Source organism: Rutilus rutilus, assembly GCF_951802725.1.
Source record: "Rutilus rutilus genome assembly, chromosome: 13".
Classification (NCBI taxonomy): domain Eukaryota; kingdom Metazoa; phylum Chordata; class Actinopteri; order Cypriniformes; family Leuciscidae; genus Rutilus; species Rutilus rutilus.
Window position 1 is genome coordinate 14,954,496 of NC_140218.1, and position 27,331 is coordinate 14,981,826.

Sequence of the window (27,331 nt, forward strand, 5' to 3'; positions counted from 1 at the left end):
ATTCACCCCTTCACCGTTGAGTCCTTTTTTTCTGCATCCTGGCTGATTTGTAGATTGTATGCACAAAAAAATTCTGTGTTTTCATATTTTTGACAATTTCCCATTCATTTCCTATGGGGGTAATTTTTGATCAAAGAGCAGAAGTGTGACGTGCTTGGATCATGACCCCAATATTTTTTGTGTGTTCACATACCTAATACCATAAAAGTCACCAAGTTTCGGAAAATTCCGATGAAGCTGTGATTTTTAAAAATTCAAAACAGATTTTTGTAATCTGAATTTATTAGTGTGTATGTGTATAAAAGTGTGTTTGTGTGTGTGTGTGTGTGTGTGTGTGTGTGTGGATGTGTCTGTTTTGCACTCTCGATGTTTTATAGATTAACCCCTTCACTGTTGTGTGCTTTTTTTCTGGATCGTGGCTGATTTGTAGATTGTACGCACAAAAAAAACTCTGCATTTTCACATTTTTGCCAATTTCCCATTCATTTCCTATGGCGGGTCCATTTGGACCCGAAGGTCCTGAGTGTGACTATTTTTTTTACAACCACTTAGACTATTCAAATCCTGTCCCCAATTTTTTTGGGTGTTCATATACCAAGTACCAACAAAGTCACCAAATCTCGGACCATTCCAATGAAGCTATGATTTTTAACATTTTTTTATTTAAACGCTTCGGGTCCATTTGGACCCGAAGGACCCCAGAGGGTTAAACGTGTGCACGAGAGAGCATGCACGAGCTAATCATAGCTTACATTAACTTTTACTAGCAGTGATTTTAAATGGATTTCTCCAAATAGCATGCCAAACTTTACCTGTCAAGTAGAAACTTCGCGACTGAGGCATCAGTGGGAAGCCCAACCTGTGTTTTGAGCGCACGCCATCGTGTGAATCGTGTGCACGAGCACGTACGACGGCCTTACGTAAACATATCACCAGAATGATTGACACTTAGGAGGACCAATAGTCTTGATGATCCACCCGGAAAAAGAAAATCCTTCGCTATACCTTTAACTGTAACTGTCACAATGTAACATTATATCTCACAATTGTGACTGTTTCTTGTAACTAACTTTGTCACAATAAAACATGTCTTGAAATCTTAATTTTTTTTGTTTTTGCTCTCAATTACCTGACAATTACCTTAAATCTCACAATTGTGGCTTTATAATGTAACAATGTAACTTTTTGTCACAATGTAGCTATTGTAACTAACTTTGTCACAAATTGACTTTAAATCTCACAACTGTGACTTTGTTTTCCATAACTGTAACTTTGTTACAGTTATGTTACATAACTGTTACATTTGTAACTTTTTTTACAAATGTGTATTTGTTTCTTGTAACTGTAACTGTCACAATGAGACTTTGTTTCTTGTAACTGTAACACTATGCCACAATTGTGACTGTTTCTTTTAACTGTAACGTTGTCACAATGCAACTTGTCTTGTTTTACACTTAATCTCACAATTACCTTTTTTATTATTATTTTTTACTCTGTGGCACAAATAAGCGTCTATAACATAATGCTTGATAATGAATGAAAAAGTTATTGATGCAAAAAGCCCACCATGTATGAGTGCTCCTCTTTAGTTGGAAGGCCTAGATATCTCTCTGAGAAGGCAGCACCTGAAAAATAAGGTTGAATTTATTTTCACACATAAATCTGAAATTAAACTGCAGTACACTAAAGATTATACCATTTATCGAATGTGAAAAAGTAGTACCAGGACACTTTGATATATACCATGGGACTGAATGATTACCATATCACATACCATGGTATTTTGAAGTACTCCAAGGCACTTCAAAGAATGTCTAGAAATGCTGTTCTTCCATAGTGCTGTTTTTGCTAGTGTATGGAGCTGGAACTCACTATAGAGCTTGAAGTCTGTGATGGGAGCCATGACAGCGGCACATTTGAACATCTGATCGGTTGCAGTCAACATCTTTAAACCTAAATAGCCACCGAATCCCTGTGAGGACAAATGAAGGCTGATGTCAGAGCTCTGCAACTGAAGACTGAATTCAAAGTACATATCCTAAGTGAGAATATGATGCAAGTCTACAAAGGGATTCATTTGCTTAGAAGATGTGTATTCATGCAATAGGCCTTGAGAGGCCTTTAGATTGGTTTGACCACTTTTAAGTGCTGCTATTTGAAGTTATGCAACATCGAAACCCCATTAACCACCAAAAAAAGCTGTAAAGTTTATCTGGTTTTTAAACACCAATTTTCATGGGTGTTTAATGACAGGGGTGTTTGCCAGGGCATTGCTATGCAGTTGCTAAGGTGTTCTGAGTGTTTTTAATACATTGCTAAGGTGATATATAGCTCATTAGCCTAACCGTAGGCTGTTTACAGTTGCCAACATGCAAAAATCAGCTATTTATTCAAATGCTCATCCAATCAGATGTTAGAGCTTGCATTCTAAATGTTCACAACATATATTTTACCTTTCCATAAACAGCAATTCTTCTCCCATCAATGTACGGCAGCTGCATTAACCATCTGTTATGAAACATGCACATTTTAGGTGCTATTTAGCAGTTATGATAAATGGCTGGTCTTTTAAAAGCAGCAAATCTATTAACTATGCTGAGCCATACACATCGCCTTGAGCAAGAAGCAGGTTCAATTAAATTAGCCAAGCAAGCGTTCAACAAAATATGGAAGAAAACCCAGCGTCTGCTTTAGAGCATAAAGCTTTTCCTAATCAGATATTTTTTGTGGCGTAATTTGCAAAATGTCTTTTCTATTACAGGTATTATTCTTAATAACTGATAAGAGAGAATGACTCACTCCACGACTCCTAGCTTGTCTTTAAAGCGCAGGGAGCCCAGTTTACGAGGGTCCAGGATGCTGCTTTTCTGTCCCTGCGAGGCCCGGCTTTTGCTGTCGATCCAGGCCAGCGCCACTCCATGCAGGCTGGACAAAACCTCTGGCCAGCCCAGGGTGAACTCCTCTGTTACCGACTCCCTGCCAGGAATACTGTCACTAGAGGTGCAGAGAACAATGGATGGATGGAGGTCTTGACACAATGTCACATTGTAGATTAAAAAGACATTAGCACACTCACTTGCTGAACACTTCTTGCATCTCAATCAAGCATGTGCATATTGCTTATTAATAACGCAGCATTCATAAATCATGTAGCCTAACAAACTACGGCAAGGGTTTGGCAATCTCTTAACTAGATTTGCATTTCCAAAAGGAGATATAGCTGCTTGCAAGGCAGAAAAAGAAGTTATATGCTGAAAATTAGAGCTGCTTTGTCACTGTCAAGAACTCAGCACGTATCTTGTTTTCTGAATGCAACACTGGCTTATTATTACTTAGTAGTATATGCTATAGAGTATACACTGCTTACTATTTAAAAAACAGTTATTAAAACATTAAGCATTAGCTCAACGTTTTAAGCAGAAGCATGCTACATTCTTGTCACATTACCAATTTTAATTAATATTATTTCAAAAAAAAAAAACAGCATACATTATTTTTGGTTTATCCATCACACTAGAAATGGAAGGTCAAGTCGAGTACATTGCATTGTGGGAAAGACCAAATACAATTCAGTATTTGGAGAAAGACCCAATACAATTCAGTATGCAAATGTTTCATTAAGAGGAGGAGCTTAATTATGATTATTATGCATTCGAAAAAACAGAATGTTTAATACATGTAATTACTATGGAAGTTTGTACCTCAGAATAAACAAACAAAAAAAGGTTTCTACGATTTAACTCGTAGAATTGTAACTGTGACTTCATATCTCACACATCTGAAAAATGTATTTGTCATGTTTATCACTTTTTGTCTCAAATTTTATCAAGTTAAAATGTTTCTTTTTTTTGGCTACCGTCGACTGTTTGGTTACCAACATTCTTCAAAATATATTATTTTGTGTTCAACAGAAGAAAGAAGCTAGTACAGGTTTGGAACAACATATGGGTGAGTAAATGATGCTACTATCCCTTCAAGCAGCACAGCTGTTTTCAACATTGATAATAAATGTTTCTTGAGCAGCAAATCATCCTAGGATGATTTCTGAAGGATCATGTGACACTGAAGACTGGAGTAATGATGCTGAAAATTCAGCTTTAGCTATCACAGGAATAAATTAAATTTTAAATATAACATATTCAAATAGAAATCAGTTATATTCAATTGTAATATTATTTCATGTTTTTACTGTATTTGTGATAAAATAAATGCAGCCTTGGTGAGCATAAAAAAACCCATAAAAAATCTTACCAATTGCAAACAGTGTGACCTTTTATATCTCATAATGCGACTTTTTTATTTAAAATTTTATCTCATAATAACCTTTTTACTCTAAAGCAGAGATGGGCTTCCATACAAAATAAAGCAGCCTTACTAACAATATCAAACAGGTGCTGGTGAAATGCTGGGAGACACTTACATGATAATAAGGAGAGGGTGCAGGTTTCCCTCGTACCCAGGGGGCAGGGACATCTTTAGATCTAGGTCTGTAATTATTAGCAAAGGCAGTTAAAACACAAAAAAATGCTGTTTCTACTGTACCATACTGCAAGGAAGTCTTGGTACCGGCTCATCAATATTCCAACCACTGGCAAATGAGCTCCCATGAGCCTGTTGGTTTTAACAGACTCTCAGTAACACACGCACACATGCACAAACAAATACAGTCGGGGGACCTGATGCAAAAAGCATGTGCAATTTATATACAGACACCATGTGCAACCCCATCATACAAGCAAAAACACACACGCAAACAAGCCACGATGGGCTTACCCTAAAGGCAGGTACCGCAGTGAAGATCCAATTAGCAAAACCGGAACAATTACCTGATTGATTCTTAAATCTAGTTGGCTTTGTAAAAGGAGATCAATTTATGCTAAAAGGAGGAATGTAATCAGTTACTTAAGAATTTTTTTTACCGCTGTTGTCGGAGGATAGCGTCTGGAAAACGGTCTCAGAGAGCCTCTTGGTTTCAAGAGACATAGCGAGGAGGCTGTTGTCTTCCACCAGCATGTAACCTGGAAATGCAGCACACAGACTTAATATATTTTTGGCATAAAACCAGAACGATCCACCACCATGGAGTATTTAAATGTTAAGACTATATGAAACAAAGGATGAAGCCAGATAATAAAATTTAAAAGATATCATGCAGCACTTTTAGATGTTTTAGGGAACTCTCTCACTACAACAAACTCTTAAATACTCAGTGGGGTGCTTTCATACTAAGACAATCTATTTTCTTGAAAGGATAATTTTCTAAAGCAAATGTGAGTGGATGCTTGGGTGTTGCTTTGTGGTCACCAGGGTATTCTACACTGTTTTCTATTTTAATATATTTTGAAATCCTGTGATGGCAAATCTGAATTTTCAGCATCATTACTCCAGTCTTCAGTGTAACATGATCCTTCAGAAATAATTTCATTTAGTGGGCAACCACTCACCTATCATGATCGACAATGAGCAAATTAGAAAGGTTTCTTCGTATAAGCATTTAGGTTTATTTATTGATAATAACCTATATACTGACATAACGTGTCATTAGGTGCAACAAAAAAATGTACTTCCTTTGGAGGCTTAGGGAGGCGTTCATCTTCAAAACACAATGAAGATCTTTTTGATGAAATCGGAGAGCTTTCTGTCCCTCCATTGACAGCTACGCAACTACCACTTTGATGCTTCAAAAAGTTAATAAAGAGATAAAAAACGAATCCATATCAAATTGAGCAGTTTATTTTCTGACATTTTCTGAAGAGACTTGATTACTTTATATGATGAACACATTGAATTTAGTCTTTTACCCTCATTCTTACTCATTGGTTCTTGCTGAAGCTCAAACGCGCTGCATAACACGAGAATGAACCTCATTGGTCCTTGTGGAAGCTCAAACGTGCTGCGTAACACACGAGAATGAACCTTATTGGTCCTCGTGGAAGCTCAAAACTTCTGTGTAACATAAGAATGAACCTCATTGGTCCCTGTGGAAGCTCAAAACTTCTGTGTAACACAACAATGAACGTCATTGGTCCTTGTGGAAGCTCAAAACTGCTGTGTAACACAAGAATGAACCTCATTGGTCCTTGTGGAAGCTCAAAACTTCTGTGTAACACAACAATGAACGTCATTGGTCCTTGTGGAAGCTCAAAACTGCTGTGTAACACAAGAATGAACCTCATTGGTCCCTGTGGAAGCTCAAAACTGCTGTGTAACACAAGAATGAACCTCATTGGTCCCTGTGGAAGCTCAAAACTGCTGTGTAACACAAGAATGAACCTCAATGGTCCTTGTGGAAGCTCAAAACTTCTGTGTAACACAAGAATGAACCTCATTGGTCCTTGTGGAAGCTCAAAACTTCTGTGTAACACAAGAATGAACCTCATTGGTCCTTGTGGAAGCTCAAAACTGCTGTGTAACACAAGAATGAACCTCATTGGTCCTTGTGGAAGCTCAAAACTTCTGTGTAACACAACAATGAACGTCATTGGTCCTTGTGGAAGCTCAAAACTGCTGTGTAACACAAGAATGAACCTCATTGGTCCTTGTGGAAGCTCAAAACTTCTGTGTAACACAACAATGAACGTCACTGGTCCTTGTGGAAGCTCAAAACTGCTGTGTAACACAAGAATGAACCTCATTGGTCCCTGTGGAAGCTCAAAACTGCTGTGTAACACAAGAATGAACCTCATTGGTCCTTGTGGAAGCTCAAAACTTCTGTGTAACACAACAATGAACGTCATTGGTCCCTGTGGAAGCTCAAAACTGCTGTGTAACACAAGAATGAACCTCATTGGTCCCTGTGGAAGCTCAAAACTGCTGTGTAACACAAGAATGAACCTCATTGGTCCTTGTGGAAGCTCAAAACTTCTGTGTAACACAAGAATGAACCTCATTGGTCCTTGTGGAAGCTCAAAACTTCTGTGTAACACAAGAATGAACCTCATTGGTCCTTGTGGAAGCTCAAAACTTCTGTGTAACACAACAATGAACGTCATTGGTCCTTGTGGAAGCTCAAAACTGCTGTGTAACACAATAATGAACCTCATTGGTCCCTGTGGAAGCTCAAAACTGCTGTGTAACACAAGAATGAACCTCATTGGTCCTTGTGGAAGCTCAAAACTTCTGTGTAACACAAGAATGAACCTCATTGGTCCTTGTGGAAGCTCAAAACTTATGTGTAACACAAGAATGAACCCCATTGGTCCATGTGGAAGCTCAAAACTGCTGCGTAACACAAGAATGAACCTCATTGGTCCTTGTGGAAGCTCAAAACTGCTGTGTAACACAAGAATGAACGTCATTGGTCCTTGTGGAAGCTCAAAAAACATGCTTGAGCTTCCATTTACCACAACTGATGTGTGAGTTGATGAATGTTTTAATAAAAGCCTAAATTCAATCTGTTCCATCATATAAAGCGATCGAGTCTCTTCATAAAATTTGGACTAAACCGCTTAATTCATATGGATTAGATTAGATCTCTTTATGAACATTTTTAAGCATCAAAGTAGTAGTAGCGTAACTGTCTATGGTGGGATGTGTTCTGAAGATGAACAAAAATAGTACGGGTTTGGAACGACATGAGGGTGAGTAATTAATGACATTATTTTAATTAGAAGTCAATTACAATTTAATTTAACATTCATGTTCATAGTAAAAAAAACTTGAGTTCCTAACCCTAAGTATGCACAATAATAATAGTAATACTTGCCTTAGAAGCAGAAAAATGTTCACTAGTGTGCATTAAAAAAAATATTTGTCTACTTTTTTGACACAATTTTATTAGTAATCAAAATCTTTCTTTCCTACAGCCACACATGGCTGACTAAAAAACAGCTTGTAATGAGGAAAGTATCAATTCTACTCACTGGATGGATCACTTGTGCTGTGAATGGTCACCTTTGGGACACCTGGGCCTGTAAAAGTATGACAGAGATAAGACATGTGCATCTTTATTCATCCACCTAAATGTGTGTTTGAGAGAGTCAGTGACCTTACCCAAGCAATAGAGGGTAAAGTATGTCTGATTGTGGCTGAAGTCCGCTTTGAAGAAGCTGCATCGCTCAAACAGGTTGCATGTCAGACACTGGCGATGAAACACTCCTCCAAGCTCCACACTAGTCAACAAGCATGCATTTCATTATTTTACAACCCATCATCTTAATGCCATCAACCTCTGCTAAAAGCGTTCTGCGTTTGTACAGCGATTATAGTATACAACTTACAAAATGTTTTACCCAGAGGCGGACAGAGTACACGGCTTCATTACTTGAGTAAAAGTACAGATACCCCTTGCTAAATTTTACTCAAGTACAAGTAAAAGTACTACAGTCAGATGTCTACTTAAGTAAAAGTTTTTAAAAGTACTTGAGTATCAAGAGTACAAGAGTACATTTTCTAAATATTGCATTACTACTGCCACAGTGCTTACATTGGTAAACACAGCAAACACTTGAAGCGAAAACTATCATCAAATTGTTCAGAACATTGAAATAGTCTGGCGAGGTGGGGCCATGGGTTGGCACATTCCCGGGATGGACCTGCTGCGTCTTCATCCATTGTTTCGTCCATGGTTTCGTCTCTTATCTAAATCTGACCATGGAGTTTACTTTGGCGGAAAGCTGAAGGTGATTGCTGATAGGCTGTCCCAATCAGTGGTGCCTGCACAATCCAATCACGTTTGAGAGGGAAACTTGAGCAAATTGAGGGTTTCTGAGATTTTTCTTTTTTCCTTTTTTTTTCCTTTTTTTCTCAGAAGTAGCAACGGGTACTCACAGTTATGGATAGAAATGTAGCGGAGTAAAGAGTACAATATTTGCCTCTCAAATGTACTTGAGTAAAGTCATGAGTACTCCCCAAAAATGATACTCGAGTAAAGTACAGATCCCTCAAAATTGTACTTAAGTACTGTACTCAAGTAAATGTACTCCGTTACTGTCCGGCTCTGGTTTTACCTAAACCTAAATAACCTAAATTTACGGTCAGGAGCCGCTACTGGCATCAATGACAATCACAGTATTCTTCAGTACAAAAATGAACACTGTCATAATTTACCCCACCTCATTTCTTTGTAAACCTGTCTGACCTTCTTCTGTGAAACCAAAATGAAACATTTTGCTAGTCATTTGACAAATATGCAAGTCATTTTTAACACATTGGACTAAAACTTACTGAATTTGCTCACACAGGGTATATCAACTTCTCAAAAATAATGTGATCATTTTTAAGCATGTTTTCCCTGCCTTCTTCCCTACACTTGTGGTGTTACTGGTCAAAAATGACGACCTAAAAATAATTATTATTATTATAATATGTTATTGCCAAAACCTGTTCACAAACATCAGTTTTTTGGAACTGATTAAGGCCTCACTGATCTGAGCTTATGCAGCTTATGCACGATCAAACAGTTCCAAAAAGAATACAAAACCGGTTCTAATTGAAAGAAAACAAGAATATTTGATAATAAAATAGCATAATGGGACATTTAAAAGGCCAGTATTTTTGACTGGGAACACCAAATTAGGTAAAGGATTTTCAACAGAGCACAAGAGTTAATGATGTTCATGCTGTTCATCTTTTCCATAAAATGAAAGCATATATTGACCAGGATTGCCAAATTCATGAAGCATAAAATGAACACTGAACTTTTTTGTCTTTACTGTCCCTTTTTGATAAATTGAATGCATCCTTGATAAAAAATTATTTCTTTGTAAAAAAAAATCGTAAAGACTTTTGAACGATAATGTACATTTTTGGCTTAACTATCCCTAGAACTTCCAGTATGTGAAACACACACGCTGAGCTAGTTTTCCATTATCCACATGCTTGAGCCCAATGCTGGACCTTTGCACTTTCGCCATATATTGCTCGGATGGTCGCAATAAAAAAAATCTATGAGAAATTGTGGCCCACGGAGAGCAAGTGAGAGGCTCAAAGCATTAATCAAAGGTTAGAGAACACCGTTTAAATCTTTGTGAGGCGCAGCACCTCCCCCTCAGCCCGTCTCCTTTTCAACCTTCTCTATCTCTCTCTGCCTCTTGCTCTAGCTCTCTAAGCTGCCGTTTCTGTTAAACGAATTAGCTGGGCTTCTTGCCTGGAGCTCACTAGGGGTAAAAAAAAAAACCTATTGGGTTTTCACGAATGTCCCCGAAAACGCCTCTCAGATACGTTTCGATGTAAATTGGAAGGATTTAACTGATTACAGCACAAGCCATCGATGACTATTCATAGTGAGAAACTGGACCGTCAATGCGCATGAAGAATATCAACATGTAATGATGATATGGACGTCCAAAACCCACAAACCTATTGAGGAAATTAAATATCTCACAACACAACAGGGTGTGCAAATGCTGTCAGACTGATTTAGATGCAAATGCCCAGCACAGCATGAGAGGTGCAGAATTCCTAGACAGTGATGATAAAATACTCAATTACAGCTTAAAAGACGTATCGTTTGGGACAGAACCCACCTGTATAAGTGTCTACTCTGCTGCGACTCCTCCGTGCTCAGAAAATAGCTACAGGGGAAAAACACATTAAGGAAATCTGAAAAGGTTTTTTGAGTTACTATGTAGTCAGTCATTTATCCTTTAATAATAGAGTCTACTTCCACATACTGCCTTCATTCAGCTGCATGGCATGCTAAGTAGGATTGTATCTGTTACACATGCAAAGTAGGGATGACTGTGACATGCATTCATTTCTGTCAGTACCAGATTAATTGTATAAGTCATTGATTTACGGGCCTAAACTTTGATTTGAGCTATAGATCTGACTATTTATAAATATTCATGCATTGAAAAGATAAAAAAAAGTATTTTTTTTCTGAAAAAGCTATCACTTCTGGGATGGTTATTCAAGAGGGTTTGTTTTATGCGGCTGCAATTAGAGAACAACGCCGTGAGAAAATGACAGTCAATTCAACATTCAATTACTGTATTCATTTTAATTAAGTGCCATCTATGCTGATTCAGTGGGATAAATGGGATTGCTAGGTGTAAATAATTCTATAATTACTCGTATTAGGTAGTTTGGTTGACTATGAGATGCTTTACGACACAGTCTTGAGGCTTTTGAGTCAAAATGGTTTGCTCATAAAATTCGATCTGTCATACATTTTATCGTTCTCCTCATCAAGAGCGCACAGCGAGGTTACATCCCAGTTCCCTGACGTTAGAAAGCGAGGAGATACAGAAGGAGTGGAAGCCTGAAGAAAAAGAAAGAGAAAGAGATAGATAAAGCTTATATGAGGTCTAAAGAGAAGGTGGGTTTTAATGGAAAGCAGTGGGCAGGAAGACGAGGAAACATTAGACAATGTGAAATATCCAATCTAAAGAAAATGACAGAAAAAAATGTATATAATAATGTACTGTATATGTTCACTTATTTATTTAATTTCAGATTTGATATACACTACTGAGCCAAAACACCTGCCTAATATGCTGTTAGTTCTCCACGTGCTGCCAAAACAGCGCTGACTGGTCAAGGCATGAACTCTACAAGACCCCTGAAGGTGTCCTGTGGGATCTGACATCAAGACATTAGCAGCAGATCCTTCAAGTCCTGTAGGATATGAGGTGGAGCCACCGTGGATCGAACTTGTTGGTCCAGCACATCCACAGATGCTCAATTGGTTTGAGATCTGGGTAATTTGGAGGCCAGGGCAACATCTTCAACTCTTCATCATGTTCCTCAAACCATTCCTGAACAATGTGTGCAGTGTGCATTATCCTGCTAAAAGAGGCCACTTCCACCAAGAAACACCATTGTCATCCACGTGATGTAAAAGAAAACAGGACTAGAACTAAGACGGACCAGGCGACCTTCTTCCACTCTTCCATGGTCCAGTTCCGACGCACACGTGCCCATGTAGGCGCTTTCGGCAGTGGACAGGGGTTATCATAGGCACTATAAGCTACTACTACTCTATGCAGCCACATATGCAGCAGAGTGCAATGCACTGTGTGTTGTGACATTCTTCCCATAACCATCATTACAATTTTGAGTGACTTGTGCCACAGTAGACCTTATGTTGGCTCGGACTAGACAGGCTGGCCTTCGTTGCCCTCGTGCATCAGTGAGCCTTGGGCGTCCAACACCCAGTAACCAGCTTGTGGTTTGTCTTTCCTCGGACCACTGTTGGTAAATTCTCACCACTGACCGGGAGAAACTCGCAAGCCTTACTGTTTCAGAGATACTCTGACCCAGTCACCTTGCCATAACAATTTGGCTCTTGTCCAAGTCCCTCAGATCTTGATTCGTGCCCATTTCTTCTGCATCCAACATGTTGATTACAAGAACTGATTGTTTGCGTCCAATCCAATCTACCCAGACCTTAATATGTGGCCTTGTTAGAAGATGATCAACAGAATTTGGATCACCTGTCATAATGTTTTGGCTCATCAGTATATTATATGTATAGATAAAGCTTATATTAGGTTTAAAGAGAAGGCGGGAAATAATGGAAAGCAGTGGACAGGAAGATAAAGGAAGATATATATATATATTAATATATGTAATGTTTTTATATAGGAATATAAGAACAGATTGGTCTATGTAACTCGTGATATAAATTTGTAAATGACTAAATTAGCATAACTATTTATTCAAATGAAAGTCTAACAGTTAAAATGAGAAAAAGACTTTACAATACACAGGGGTTCAACATCGCCCCCACTTGCCATAAAAAGTCACATACACGTATGGTACTTCAGGTTTCTAATCACGAAGTTTATAAGTACATCTAATTTCACTGTGCATAGCATGAGTATGAAATTATTCCACCCACAGACCTGAGCAGGGAGACTGGCGATGTGGAGGAACTCCCCACGGGCCCCTTGCTTGGCAGGCAGAATGAGGTAAAACAGGGAACCATCTGCCGTGAACAATGGCTCCTCCTGAAGGACAAGCCACCATCAATATGCATTCCTCCAACAGATCAACGAGAGACAACACCATTTTGATGCAATTGATTTCTTGCCAAGGTGGATGCAGCTTTTAGGAACCAAAGAACGGAACCTGAGAACTGGAGAGAGAGAGAGAGAGAGAGAGAGAGAGAGAGAGAGAGAGAGAGAGAGAGAGAGAGAGAGAGGCTGAACTTACCTGTCGCTGGTTGTTGTGCCAAAAGTCCATCGCCATTTGGTGCTTCTAAAGATTAAAGATGTTTTAAAAGGATTAGACAAGTTATATATTAGAAGTAAAATATGTTTTTTAAATCATTTGTTCTCTTCAGCCTGCCAGGGAGAGTAGTACATCATAACAAACTCCACCGCTAACGCAGAGTTTCAGGCAATCCATCATTCTCATTGGCATCACATTAAGGAAGTGCATGTTTCATTTTTATCTGCAGTTTAGATGTGCTGTCTGCAACAACTAGAGTTCCACATCAATTCCATTAGGCTGTTCTAAATTTTACCTTTATTTAAGAATTATGGTACGTAATAATTTCCTCTATTTTTACATTTAGACTGCTGTTATCTAACACTTAAAGTTAATCTTAAAAACGGATTAACTGTTTACCCTAAAGGGACATGTAGTGGAGTATGACTTGTTTTCATGAATTTTTGAAATCTCTATATAAAATGAATGGGAAAATACACTATCATTGACATTTTTACACTATCATTCAAAAGTTTGGGTTCAGTCAAATTTTCATTTATTTTTTAAAAGAAAAGAAATACTTTCATTCAGCAAGGGTGCATTAATTTGATCAAAAGTGACAGTAAAACCATTTACAATGTTACAAAAGATATTAATATTTAATATAAATGCTGTTCTTTTGAACTTTCTGTTCATTAAAGAATGGCAGTGTATATATAATTTTTTGTATGTAATACTATAACAATGTTTATTTATAAGATTTGATTGCTTAAATATTTGTATACATTTGAATATTAAGTATTTTGCATGGAGATTAATTTAAGCTAAAATCACGTAATAAAAGAATTGTGGCTTGTCCAGAAATCTTCGATCACCGCTCAACAACCTCAGAGCTCATGGTCTTGAGACGTTTATATACATTATTGTTAAAAATCTATTTTTCTATGGAGAAAATGAATGGGAGTTTTACTTCCAGAGCCAAACAGTTCAACTCTGTTGTGTAATTCAACACAGCTCCCAATGCCTCCAATTATAAAACTCTGTTGACAGATTTATCAACACAGAACACACAGGGTGTAGAAATCAAACAAGGACTGCACATCACTGTCAGACACTCCTGTGCGCATGCATTCAATCACTCGGACATAAAAAGGGAATGACCTTTAGGCATTAAGACAGGCTGCGCATTAAAATTCAGGCTTAAAAGTAAAGCTGAGTTAGTCTTTCACGCCTCCAGAAGGAAATTAGGCTGAGCTGGCAGAAGAGAAGCAAGCGATTCTCTGTATGTTCTGAGCAGAATAAAGAGTGAGAGCCAGATCGATGGATACTTTAAGAGTAAAGATACCCAGTGGAGAGCAGTGGATGAGCTGGAAACCCCTCACCTCTGAGCAGGCCCCTGTCGTGGCCTCACACACACACAGCACGGACTGGTTCTGGACACGGTTCAACCAGCGCACAGTCAGACGGGTGCTGCTTATCCAGCTCACCATAGAGATGTAGCTATCTCTAGAGAAAGAGAGCGAGAGAGTAGAGTGCATTCAGAATCACCACTTTATCCATTATTTAGGTAACACTTTAAAATAAGGTCTTATTTCTTAACATCAGCTAGTGCATTAACTAATGTTCAGTTCTTGACCAGTACTTTTACTTACAGCATTTATTAATCTTAATGTCAAGTCAAGTCAAGTCATCTTTAGTGCTTTTTACAATACAGATTGTATCAAAGCAGCTTCATAAACTTTATTGAAACAGTCTATTATAATCAATTTTGAGTCAAAAAGACCATGGGCCCTATTTTAACGATCTGAAACGCAAGTGTCAAAGCGCACAGCGCAAGTAACTTTGTGGGCGGGTCTTGGCGCTGTTGCTATTTTCCCGGCGGGATAAATGACTCTTGCGCCAGGCGCAAATCTAAAATGGGTTGGTCTGAAGTAGCTTCATTATTCATAGGTGTGGTTTGGGCGTAACGTGAAATAAACCAATCAGAGCGACATCTCACATTCCCTTTAAGAGCAGGCGCGCTTGTTCTAAAGCGGATTCCTATTATAACGGCGGATTTGCCAGGCGCGCGCCATGAGCGGTTCACAGCCAAGGAGAGCAACGCTCTCGTCAGGGACGTTGGGGATGGAGAAACCACCCAAATTAACTTGGGTTAAACAGGCGTATGATAATTTGGGTAAATGTGTAAGCTAGATGTATGCTTTTATAATAAATTATCTATCTATCTATCTATCTATCTATCTATCGTAATAATGTATGATTTGCAAAAATGAAAACTGCTGCTTCTGTGTAGATGAGAGAATCAAAGTGTATGCGCGTTGTGCACACGCTACATTGATTATGGCCAAGCATGCGCCCTTAAAATAGCATATGAATAACATGCGCAACGCGCCACTGACTTTAAACTATTTTTTCCTGGTTAGTGGCGCAATTGTTTTCTAAACCTGCAAAATAGCATGAAGGAAAGTTTGCGCCGGAACACGCCTCCTCTTTGCGCTGAACCGCCCCGGGGAGCGCAAGTTCATTCCCTAGTTTAGCGACGTGCTTCTGTGGAGGGAAAAGCGCGCTTTGCGCAGGTGCAAACTAGGAATGATACATGCATCAGTGTACAAAGTCAATTGCGCTGGGTGCAAGATAGGGCCCCATATATTCTAAATGGTTTTATAACACAATTATTAGCCTTTTTCATCAGTAATGTTGCTCCGTGTCAGTTTTTTAATGTTTAGCTAGTAAATTTCCCCAGTTTAGTTGGCTAAACTCTTTTTTAACCTGTTTTCTTTTCATATTTACAGTTTATCTAGCAGATGCTTTTATCCAAAGTAACTTGGAAAATGAGGAACACTACAAGCAATATTAGAGCATTGCTTTATGTTTGTTAACATTTTATTGTTGTTATTTTGGCCAGGTCTCTCTAGCAAAATGAGACTTTAATCTCAAGGGACTAACCTTGTAAAATAAAGGTTTAATTGAATCACACTCAGGGGATGATTTTTAGAAAGCTGACTGCCATCAAGAACAAAAATCAGCATGAAAGCTATATGTTTAGAGTGAAGATTCATTTTCCAGCAGGACAAAGACTCAAATCGAAAACGAAAAATGAAGAATGGCTTAAATACAGAAGGTTGGTATTCTGGAGCGGCACAGCCCGAGCCAAGGCTTGAATCCAATTGAAAATCAGCAGTAAGACCTGAAATTGCTGTCCACCGGCATTCTCCATCTAATCTGACAGAGCAGGAGCATATTTGCTCTGAGGAATGGCCAATAATTCCACAATCTAAATGTTTGACACTGACAAACCTAGGATGATACAGGCTGTACTTTTTGGACTATAGGGGTTGGGGCAAACAACAAAAAATAGTCATAAAAAAGTAACTTACCAAAGACAACAAGTTATTACTGCAAATATAATAAAATCCTCAGTGAGTAACATCAAACCACTCTTAATAATCCATTGTACAATGTTGCCACAGGGCGACAACCCCGTTTTCTTTGGTTTGCATATGCATAATGCATTTAAAATGGTAATAAAAGTGTTAATAATGAAGGAATTACTTTGAATAAACTACTAAAAACTTCATCTTTATAACACTACATCCATTTTCAAGTCTTATTCTGGCAGTATGCACAGTGTGGAGAACAATTGATCATAATGTTCACCCATTAAAAAACATTCGCATTTGTTAGAGAGTAAACTTCATTTTAGCGTCATACAAATTATTTGCATATCATGAAGAACTTCTTAAATGTGTTTGTTGCCTAAGCAACAGATACAACTCACTTGCGATGTTTTTAACATCATGCATAAAAGATTTAGTTGAATAAATAGACAGTTAAGACACATTTTGCCATGTGTTTAAAAGGATATTAAAAATTAACAGCTCTGTATCCACAGCCTGTGCACTGCATATGTTGCATGTTCACAATTACGGACACGTTAATGAAAGATAAACTTCACCTGCTGTTCTGGGAGTCTGGAGGAATCATCTCTAACGTGTGAGCTGGACCGTATAAATTCACCACAAACAGACTGGCTGATGGGATTCTGGAACCTGCCTGTACAGAGCAATACTTTTAACAAAATTTGACATTTGCATTCATTATTCAATATAGACTTTTATTGTGGTTTCTGATTCATTTTGAGGTTATTTTGTCATATAAAAGAAATTTGTATGCTGCATGTCAACTGATTTTACCTTTGGATATGGGTAGAGGACGTTAGAAGGGTAGACCCCACCCAGGAAGTGATGTATCTCCATAAAAGGAGTGGCTGAGTTGTTAATGGACAGATACGCCAGGCGTGCGCCGTCTTTGGCCCACCAGAACGCAGGATATTTCAGCAATATCTCCTCTAAAGTTGAACAAGGTAAGGGAGAGAAATAAAATTTTGATGAGGCTAATTAACCCTCACACATATCATCATAGACCTACGCTTACGATCATAAATCTCATTTACGTTTCTCATTGTGTATTTATAAGGCCAAATGAGATAATAATCTCTTCATTAATACTGGAATGTCTTCAAGGGATTGTCAAAATTTTGTCTCAAAGTACACACAGAATTAAGGTGACTCATTATAGTGATGGACTGAAAGAGAGTATTGAAGAAGAAGACTCATCCAAAATCACTGACCCTCGTAGGTCCAATCAGACAGCCCATTAACCACCATTCCATTTCTGCCCGTAGCTGTCAGACGCATCGCCTTGCTAGACACATCTGGCTTGTAGTAGATGTCATTCTCAAAGATATAGACCTGGAATAAACAAAGAGACACAACCAGCATTAATAGATGAAGTCATAATCCAACACTCTTAAAAATAAGGTTCCAAAAGGTTGTTGTTTTTTTCACAGTGATGCCATAGAAGAACCAATTTGGGTTCCACAACGTCTTTTCTTAGAGTGAAGAACATTTTAATCATCTAAAGGACTTTTTTCCACTATAAAGAACCTTTTGTGGAATGGAAAGGTTCCATGGAACTTTTTTTTCTTTTTCTTTTTTTTTTATTACTTTTTTTCCCCTTGACTAGTCATTTGATTTGACTGCCAAATTGTAAATAACCTTTTAAATATAATAAAACATAAAAATAATAAAATAAAAATCACAAAAATAACCTTTTATTTAAGATGACTTAACTCTCTGAATTAAAGGAGTTCTATCATGACAACTCTCTGAGAGACTGGCATGGTAATAGAGATTGTCATGGTAATGAATATGGCAATGTAAATGTATTTGGTCTTGGCGGAATAGATCTGCTATAATGCTGCAGAACAAGTACCCACACTTGCTACTGCCAATACTTTCACAGAAATATCTGTGAGCATGTAAAGCTGCTGCACATGTAACATACATGAATTAACCCCCATATCATATCAGGTGGAGGGTTTCTGAAAGCACGCTGCAGACTGCTAACAGCAACACTACCGGTATTTGAATGTTGAGTCGCAGCTCATTGGCCGCTGATGCAACAGCAACCAATCAGCTGCGCTATGTAGATGATGATGTGATCGCTTACAACTGAGTTAAAGACCTATCAGCCTGAGCCATCTATAATTTCATGCCAGAAATTGGTATTAATGTTTTAAGGTCATGTGACAAACGTAGTGACTGTAACTCGGTTTGTCTGATGACAGTCAGAATGACATTGGACATGTCAACGCAATAACTTCTTGTTACAGCGAACGCGATGGATATGTTCACCTCAGAGAAGTAGTTACATGGATTGTATTTCGTGTCACATTTTTGCTTTTCCTAGGCAAGTCGGAGTGAACTGCGGCGCTAACAGAATCGCACGAATGAGAACATCGTTTCCTTAAAAAATACATTACATTTCATATCGTGTACCCCCAGAACACATTGGGCCCTATTTTAACGATCCAAGCGCACAGTCTAAAGCGCAAGGCGCAAGTTCACTTAGGGCGTGTCCGAATCCACTTTTTCCGGAAAAATGGTCTAAAAGGGTTGTCCCTATTCTTAATGAGTGTTTATGGCATAACGTGAAATAAACCAACCAGAGTCTCATCTCCCATTCCCTTTAAAAGCCAGTTGCGCTCGCACCATGGCGGATTTGCTATTTACATGGAGGAATTTGCAAGAGGAAAAATTGAATATTACACAATATTAATCTTTTACATTTTAGTCCTTTTATTATCTTTTTTTTTTTTTTTTGGCATGTTTGTGTGCTGCTGCGCGTCCCTGTGTGTTCAATAAGCAGAGTGGACGCGCATTGTGGACCCGCCTATAAGACCAGGTTTTTGTCGGTCAATGGTGCAGTCAATTTCAGTTGCCTCAAAATAGTAACGCGCCAACAATGCGCCTTAACACACCTCGTTTTCAGACCAGAACACCCATGGAGCGCACAAATGGGCGGAAATGCATTTGCTATTTAAACAACGTGGCGCAGGACGTGAAAATGATAACTGCGTCAGGCTGAAACTAGCAAAAAACACTTGGCGTCGCGCTTGGTGCTACATTGCGCCGAGTGTATGATAGGGGCCACTGGATCATTCTGTGATACTTTTGTGTCTTTTTAAAAAAGCTTGATGCTGGTCACTATTCACTGCCATTATATGGACAAGCGCAAGTGGGACATTTAGAAAGAAAAAAATTAACACCATTGTGAGTAATTCATGACTTAAATTTCATTTTGGGAGAAAAGGGTGAACTATCCCTTTAAGGAAGCTCACTATAATACAATAGAACAGTGGTTCTCAACTCCAGTCATCGGGACCCCTTGCTCTGCACATTTTGTATGTCTCTCTTATCTGACACACTCAAATCAGTTCATGGAGTCCTCCTAACGAGCTGATGATCTGGTTCAGGTGTGTTAAATAAGGGAGACATACACAATGTGCACAGCAGTGGGTCCCGAGGACTGGAGTTGAGAAACACTGCAATAGAACAAAGATCCTCACCAACTGGTTCCCTTGAGGTCCCCACGCTGCATACTGAAGTACAGACGTATCCTCCTCTGAAGGGGTGAGGTCCATAATCTCCCTAAGATATGCAGACACACACACATAGATTGAACTATTACATCACAGACATTTGAAGCACTGCATAGCACAAATTAATCCGGTTCTGGGTCATTTTTAGAGTGCTTGAAAGGGCTCGTAAAAACAGCACGATGCAGATGCAGAGTTAATACGAAATGAAAGTGAAGTATACATGGAGGCAGGGGTCTGGACATGCAATGAAACCACAGCTAAGGCTAAATGATCTGTGAATTCTGCCAAAACAAGCAAATGGGCTTCAAGACATTCTTTTAAGTTTCACTGCTCTTTCACAACCACAAGCAAGAATCTCAGGCTTTTATCAACAAACAGAACATAGCAAATCCCTGTCAGGGCATTCAGGAAATTGCAGGTTAGTGATAAAAAAACAATTCATCCAGCAGAGACCTGTCAACATCAGAACAAATAGTACCTTTTCCATACTTTTATGTAATCAATGCCAAACACAGAGGGACCTGTGGACTGGTTTTCGGTTGTGCACATGCCCAGTACAGGCCATGCAGTGAGGAACCTCTGTCTCTACCTACCCGCTGGCCACTGTGTAGATTGCAAAGGATGCTGTGAAGGACTGTGAGAATACCTGGAAAGGGGCAGAGGACATGGTGGATCCCTAAATTGTATACACAAACTATGTACGGAATAGCATACCACCACACTATTTCTGCAGTGTTTTTCTGTATGCATGAATTTTCAGGATTATAGGATTATACTACCTTATGCTGCCAAAATGTGCAGTATAAGAACTATAAAACAAAGAATATATGCAATGCACTCAACTAGACCGTCAATTTCTAGTGTGATAAGTAAACCAAAATAAAGTTTGGGGGCAGTAAGACTTTAATGCTTTTTAAGTCTTTTATGCTCACCATGGCTGCATTTATTTGATAGGGCGGAAAACGGTAAAAACAGTAATACTGTAAAATATTATTGCAATTTCAAAAAACTGTTAGGCTATATGTAATGTATTCCTTTTATGAATTTTCAGCATTGTTACTCTAGTCTTCAGTGACACATTATCCTTCTGAATGCTGATTTTCTGCTGAAAAAACATTTCTTGTTATTATTTTTTAAGATTCTTTAATGAATAGGAAGTTCAAAAGAACAGCATTTATTTGCAATAGAAATCTTTTGTAAAATTATAAATGTCTTCACGGTCACATTCGGTGTTAGGGAAAGTTACTATTAAAAGTAATGCATTACAATATTGCGTTGATCCCTAACAAAGGTAACTAATTGCTGTACTTAGTTACTTTTAATTGAAAAGGTTGTGTTACTTTTACATTACTTTTTCTCTGCTTGTTTTTTTTTTTTTTTATAATAACAACAAAAAAAAGTTTTATTCTTGGCAAATGTGAAGACCCTTACTCTTTCACATCAAAAGTGAAATAAATATACCTCAGGCTGAAAGAAATGCAAACTCACGCCTGTACAGTAGAGGGCGCAGCTCAAACATTTCAGCTATGCTGCCATTCTAGACACATAAATACATAAAGTATACTTTATTTTGCATTTCACTGTTTTTATTCATTTCGAAGAATACTGAATCTGTTTTTGAGCAAGTGAGATGAGAAAATGCATGTTCACGTTAAAGTCTAGAACAACAAAAACCATCATGTTTTCACAGCCCACACACTTTGCACTTACGATTTCTTTTAACATGGCAACAGGAGAGGTGTCATTCGGTAAATGGGAAAACAAAGTAACATGCGTTACTTATTTTAAAAAAGTAACTCATGTTTTGTTTTAAATTTAAAAGTAATTTGTTACTAAGTAATCTGATTACTTACTCACATTACTAGTAATGCATTACCCCCAACACTGGTCACATTTGATCGTCCTTGCGGATTATAAAATGGGTAGTTCTGGTCCTTGATGCTGATTGGTCAATAGCTATGTTTTATTTACAATAAAGGTAAGGCCTGAAGGGGTTGACTATATTCACAATACAGCACAGCCTCTCGTACCTTATTGTTTAGATAGAAGTATTAATTTCTTACTGACCTCAAACTATCGAAAGATGTATAGTATGCAGTATGCTAGTATACCATTCTGAACATAGCACACGCTTGTGCACACACTCACATAGTTCTTACAGCTCATAATATCTTTCACTCTCTCACTGCATGACAGCACAACTATGGGTGGTTAATGAATCATTTAAATTCATTTCAATTTCAAGCTTCATTCAGCTGATTCAATTGAGGAGCATCATGAGCAAAAGAAGCAATTCTTTAGAAAACAATTTATTTTATTTCACAATCAGTAGCCGGAAGGGATACAGGCCCCCAAATTGCTTTGACTCTTATGAGAACGGTACATCACATGTATGGGGTCATATGACAGAATGATAGCGGCACATGCCGCATCTCTATCAACGTGATCATAGGGGTCAATATCCCTCCAAAAAAAGAAAAAAAGGATCCACTTGCGTAACAAATTCACAGCTTGAAACTCACTCCAATGGATTAGCATGTCAAAGATGACCTAAATCAATAGAAGTGTCCTTTAGGCCTCTAAAGACAATTGTGCATTTTGTCAGTACAGCATGGTTTATTGCAATGCATTTGGCTATATGAAGATTTGTGTATTGATCAGTTAGGTCTGTAATGATTTGTGTAAAATTAGATGTATCGATTGCTGCAGCATCAGTACAGACGCAGTGTGGCGACAAGCTTCAAACTGCACTCGTTTCCCAAAAGCTTAATAGGATTGAAAGTCATGCCATGCAGTGCATACTAAAAACAGAACAGCCGACTGTCGCACTGTCTGGCACTGTATAGAAGTGAGGTTAAACAATTATTTCATTAAAAAATGAATGTTTGAGGTCAGTAAGATAAGAAATTTCTTTTGAAAGACATTAAGATGTTTATTTAGCAAGGACACATTAAATTGGTCAAATATGGCAGTTCAGAAATTTCTAATATTATTTAAAAAAAGTTATATTTCAAATAAATGCTGTTCTTTTGAACTTATATTCATCAACGGATCCTGAATAAAAATGTATCACCGTTTCCACAAAAATATTAAGCAGCACAACTGTTTGCAACATTGATAATAATAAGAAATGTTTCTTGCGCAGCAAATCAGCATACTAGAATGATTTCTGAAGGATCATGTGACACTGAAGACTGGAGTAATGATGCTGAAAATTCAGCTTTGCCGTCACAGGAATAAATGACATTTTAAAATATATGCTATAACATAAACAACAGTTATTTTAAATTGTAATAATATTTCCCAATATTGCTGTTTTACATTTTTGATCAAATAAAACCAGCCTTAAGGCCCTTGCACACTGAGACCGAAATTATCGCATGCGTTTTTTTCGCTCTCGTGATTCGAAAAACGCAGAAAATCGAACCTGATTCGATTTTTTTTTTTTGACGGACGAAAGTGCAAGGCCCTTGCACACTGAGTCCGAAATTCGCGTCCGAAATTTTCGCACGTTAAAAAATAAATACGACATCACGTTATGTCAATCACGCTTGCACACTGCCTCCGAAACTTTCGTCCGTCAAAAAAAAACAAAAAACGAATCAGGTTCGTAGCAAGCATTTTGAATGGTGTTTTGACAGTTTAGAGCTACCGAATCACGAATATTCACGAATACGAAAAAACGCATGCGAAAATTTCGGACTTCAGTGTGCAAGTAGAAGAGACTTATTTCTGACACATAAAAAAAAAAATCTCGCTGACCCCAAACTTTTGAACAGTACTGTATCTCAATATTAAAAAGACAGACACAAGTGTTTGTGTGCATATGAGTACAATCTCAAAGTGTCTAGTGTTAAGTTTGAGCACATTTTCTCTGAGTGTAAGGCTGTGTGTGTTGATAGGAAAAGAGATTGTGGATTCCCGCTGAGAGTCATAAATCCTCTTTTTGCAAGGAATCACAAAATTAATATCCCTACGGCAAACAGTGGAAGAAATATTGCTAATGTGGGAATTTGGATGGTTGTGACATTGGCATAGTAATTGCACAAATTTGCTCAATAATACTGAATGCGGTACTGAACAACCCACATAATTCTCAGTGCCAAAAGTGCAAGATCTGCCCTAGTTTGCCTTTCCCGCCTGCCTTTTTTCATTCTGTTCTCTTCTCTCTGTAGTGTTGATTCTCATTGTAAAATCTTTCGATTCAAGTTCATCACAACACGTCTTCCTCTGGGCTTTAAGTCTGAGGTTGCTCTGGTTCTCATAATACGTGCCTCTTTATTTCTGAATCCCTGTAGACATTTTAGCTTTTATCCACTAACTCTGACTTCCTTTAGCACTGTGCCTTAAAAGGGATAGTCCACAATCACATATAAACAATCGTGCAGCTGAGATTTGTTATAGGGTATATTGATTCAGGTGAGTATACTGTACACAGGTAAAGTAGGATTCAACTTTTAATATATCACTGGGCAAAAAAAGAAGCAAAGCGGTCATGTACAACTTTAGAGAAGTGTTTTGAAGTCCAAGCTTTGTGTGAGAAACAAACCAAAATGTATGATGTTATTTACAGATAATTTCCCCCTACAGTGAGCTGTTAACCACTGTGACTGGATCACTGAATCAGTGAGTATTTAACTTGAGAATCAAATCAGTCTGATTGACTGAATCATTCACGGATGAATTTCTGAAAAGCATTGCAAACCCAAGTAGATCTTAAGAGACTATTGGAGCCAATAGTTTCTATTACTATCTACTTAGGCTTACAATGCTTTTGGAAAACACAGTACAGACTAGTTTTGCGAACCATATCAATTAATGCATTAGAAAATATCTGACTCAAAAGAAACTGTTCATGAATCAGATATTTGCTACATCTTTAATAAACTCTAATGAAAGTGCTAAGAATGGGCATCAAATTGTCACACACAAAGCTTTCGTATGACGTCAGGTGACTTGGAATAAAGTGTATGGGACATATGAACTACTTCTGTGATGCTTTTGTGTCATTTTAGATGTTCAAAAGCCTTCTTTTGTGTTCTACAGAAGAAAAAGTCATACAGGTTTGGATTTGGAATGACATGAGGGTGAGTAAATGACAGATATCTTTACATTTGACATCCTTTTCCCACCCTCAGCATTCTCTTTAACTCTGTGTCTCTGTGTCTTCTGATTTGGCTCAGGCTATCCCTCATGCTGTCTTTCTCAGTTTCCATTTCACTCTCTCAATATACATTTCGCTTGCACCCTCGTTTTCTTTGTGACACTCGCCTTCCTTCCCTTTTGCTTTTTTCCTTTTCCATTTTCTTCCTTCCCTTGCAATTTCACCTCACTATTGTGGTGTCCCCTTTTATATTTTCCTATGTCCCTCTTTTCCTTATCTCCCAGTTTCCAATCTCTCTGCACACATTCACACATCCAATTCATTCCGTCTCTATGATTGATTTCGATTGGACAGCGTGATCTAAGGGCGACTGCAGATCACATCGTTTTTATCCTCGTCTTCTTCAGTCACTGTACCCCCCCCCACCCACCCCCCCCCACCCCCACCCCCCCCACACACACACTCTCAGTTCAGTTGCTTGAGCCGTAAACTGCCTCAGTCAGCACATAATCTCTAGAGATAGAGGGAAATGGGGGGAGAGAGATCAAGGAAGAGAGATAGCAATTGTGACTAGAAGAGGTGGAGAACTAACAGAGAAATCCCTTGTTTCCCTGCAGATGTGACCACACAGATTGGCTTTATCCTGTGAGACAGGAATATACAAAGAAAGAGTACGTAAAGGAATGTACAAAGAGACAAAGAAAGAAAGAAATGTAAAAAATCCTTTAAGATTTTTTTGCATTGAGACAATTTTCTCATGATAATTGTAGTTTTAGTCCAAATGAAGTGCTTGTAAATGTACACTGGCAACATACATACATACACACACACACACATATATACATACATACATACATAAAATAACATACATTACATACGCACATACAGTCATTAAATTAATCTCAACGCAAACCATAAATAATAGTGATAAAATAGGCTCTACTTAATATTTTATACAGAAATAATTTTTTATTTTGGGGTGAAATGCGATGTGGACATGATTCACCATATCCACCACTTTTCACATGCTTTGAGACAAATGCACGATACAGAACACATTTAAATGAGCGACAAAAAGCAATATTCACAAGAGACGGTGAGAGAGAGAGAGAGAGCAACTCAGGAGAGAGTAAGTATGAATTGTACTGTCAGTCTTTTCACTCATTGCCTGTTTTTTCCTATTTTTCTTCTTCTCTATTACTCATGTCTATACCCTGCTTAGTTGTTCTCTTTTGAGAAGAGAGAACGCTACAGCAGAAATGATTATTTTCTGAAGTGGAGGTTCAGCAGGGGGATAAGAACTACAGATTGCTGTGGTTGCTCAGACAAATAGCCTACAAGTTGTTTACGCTCAGCCTGTTTCTAAAACCTGCTGTAATCACAAAGGCTTGCCCTAGTGCGATGCTACAATTCAGTACCAAACAGCTCCTCTCCTCTGTTTCCATCTCTCCCTCTGCCTGTCGGCATCCCTTCTTCTTTCTTTCTATACACCCGAGCTCCTCTGTGTTTGAATATTCTATTCCGTCCACGTTTGCTGTTGATCGTAGCAGTGTTCATTGTTGAACATGCTGCAGAAATGATGGATGAAGTATGTGGGCTGAAAGAGTTTCCTCCATTCTAATAGATAAAAGTTTGTAATGGATCTTTAAAAACACATAACATTATTGAGATATCTTCTTCTCAAAGTAATCACAATATAATTATCATTTCATAGCAGTTCATGTAATCTCATTAAAAAAAGATAGCTTCTGGTATTATATGTGACATTTAAAGGGCATTATTTGTCATATTTACATACAGTAGGTGACATCACATTCATCATAAAGCAATTTTGCCAAAATAATTGCTTTGTGGTCCAGCTGGGATATGATTCTGTGTGGGATAAACAGCAAGACAACAGCTGTCTAATGCAGTGGCTAAGTTGGCTAGACGGGTAAAATTGCTTGTACAGCACATTTATTAAAAACAATAGACAGAGAGGCCTCAGCTATGATATAAAACCTTGTGTGTTGCAATGGCACAAAAAGAAGATAATCTGTGGAAGCAATAAAAAAGCCATTTTCTCGTATTACTCGAGATATATTACTCATATTACTCACATGGTGGATATTATAAGCCATCAGGATGAACCTCTTATCAGCTGAAACCTGGAACTTCATGGACTTCAGATCCTAAAACGGGAACCCAGA

The 27,331-nt window shown here is 38.1% G+C and overlaps 1 protein-coding gene across 2 annotated transcripts in view; it reads right to left on the reverse strand.

Moving 5' to 3' along the window:
* The window catches only part of LOC311302253 (inactive dipeptidyl peptidase 10), a 58,163-nt gene that overhangs the window by 2,097 nt on the left and 28,735 nt on the right, over positions 1-27,331 (reverse strand). For both annotated transcript variants that reach the window (XM_084427976.1, XM_084427977.1), the window contains exons 5-23: positions 27,242-27,313; positions 20,632-20,684; positions 20,006-20,087; positions 17,726-17,846; positions 17,289-17,443; positions 17,051-17,148; positions 14,478-14,601; positions 13,099-13,143; positions 12,789-12,893; positions 11,112-11,203; positions 10,467-10,514; positions 7,993-8,111; positions 7,863-7,910; positions 4,920-5,018; positions 4,421-4,487; positions 2,800-2,994; positions 2,454-2,508; positions 1,873-1,972; positions 1,567-1,625 (exon numbers count right to left, since the gene is read on the reverse strand). In XM_084427976.1, coding sequence (XP_084284102.1) covers positions 1,567-1,625; positions 1,873-1,972; positions 2,454-2,508; positions 2,800-2,994; positions 4,421-4,487; positions 4,920-5,018; positions 7,863-7,910; positions 7,993-8,111; positions 10,467-10,514; positions 11,112-11,203; positions 12,789-12,893; positions 13,099-13,143; positions 14,478-14,601; positions 17,051-17,148; positions 17,289-17,443; positions 17,726-17,846; positions 20,006-20,087; positions 20,632-20,684; positions 27,242-27,313 — 1,737 coding nt within the window. The remainder of the gene's footprint in view (positions 1-1,566; positions 1,626-1,872; positions 1,973-2,453; positions 2,509-2,799; positions 2,995-4,420; positions 4,488-4,919; positions 5,019-7,862; positions 7,911-7,992; positions 8,112-10,466; positions 10,515-11,111; positions 11,204-12,788; positions 12,894-13,098; positions 13,144-14,477; positions 14,602-17,050; positions 17,149-17,288; positions 17,444-17,725; positions 17,847-20,005; positions 20,088-20,631; positions 20,685-27,241; positions 27,314-27,331) is intronic.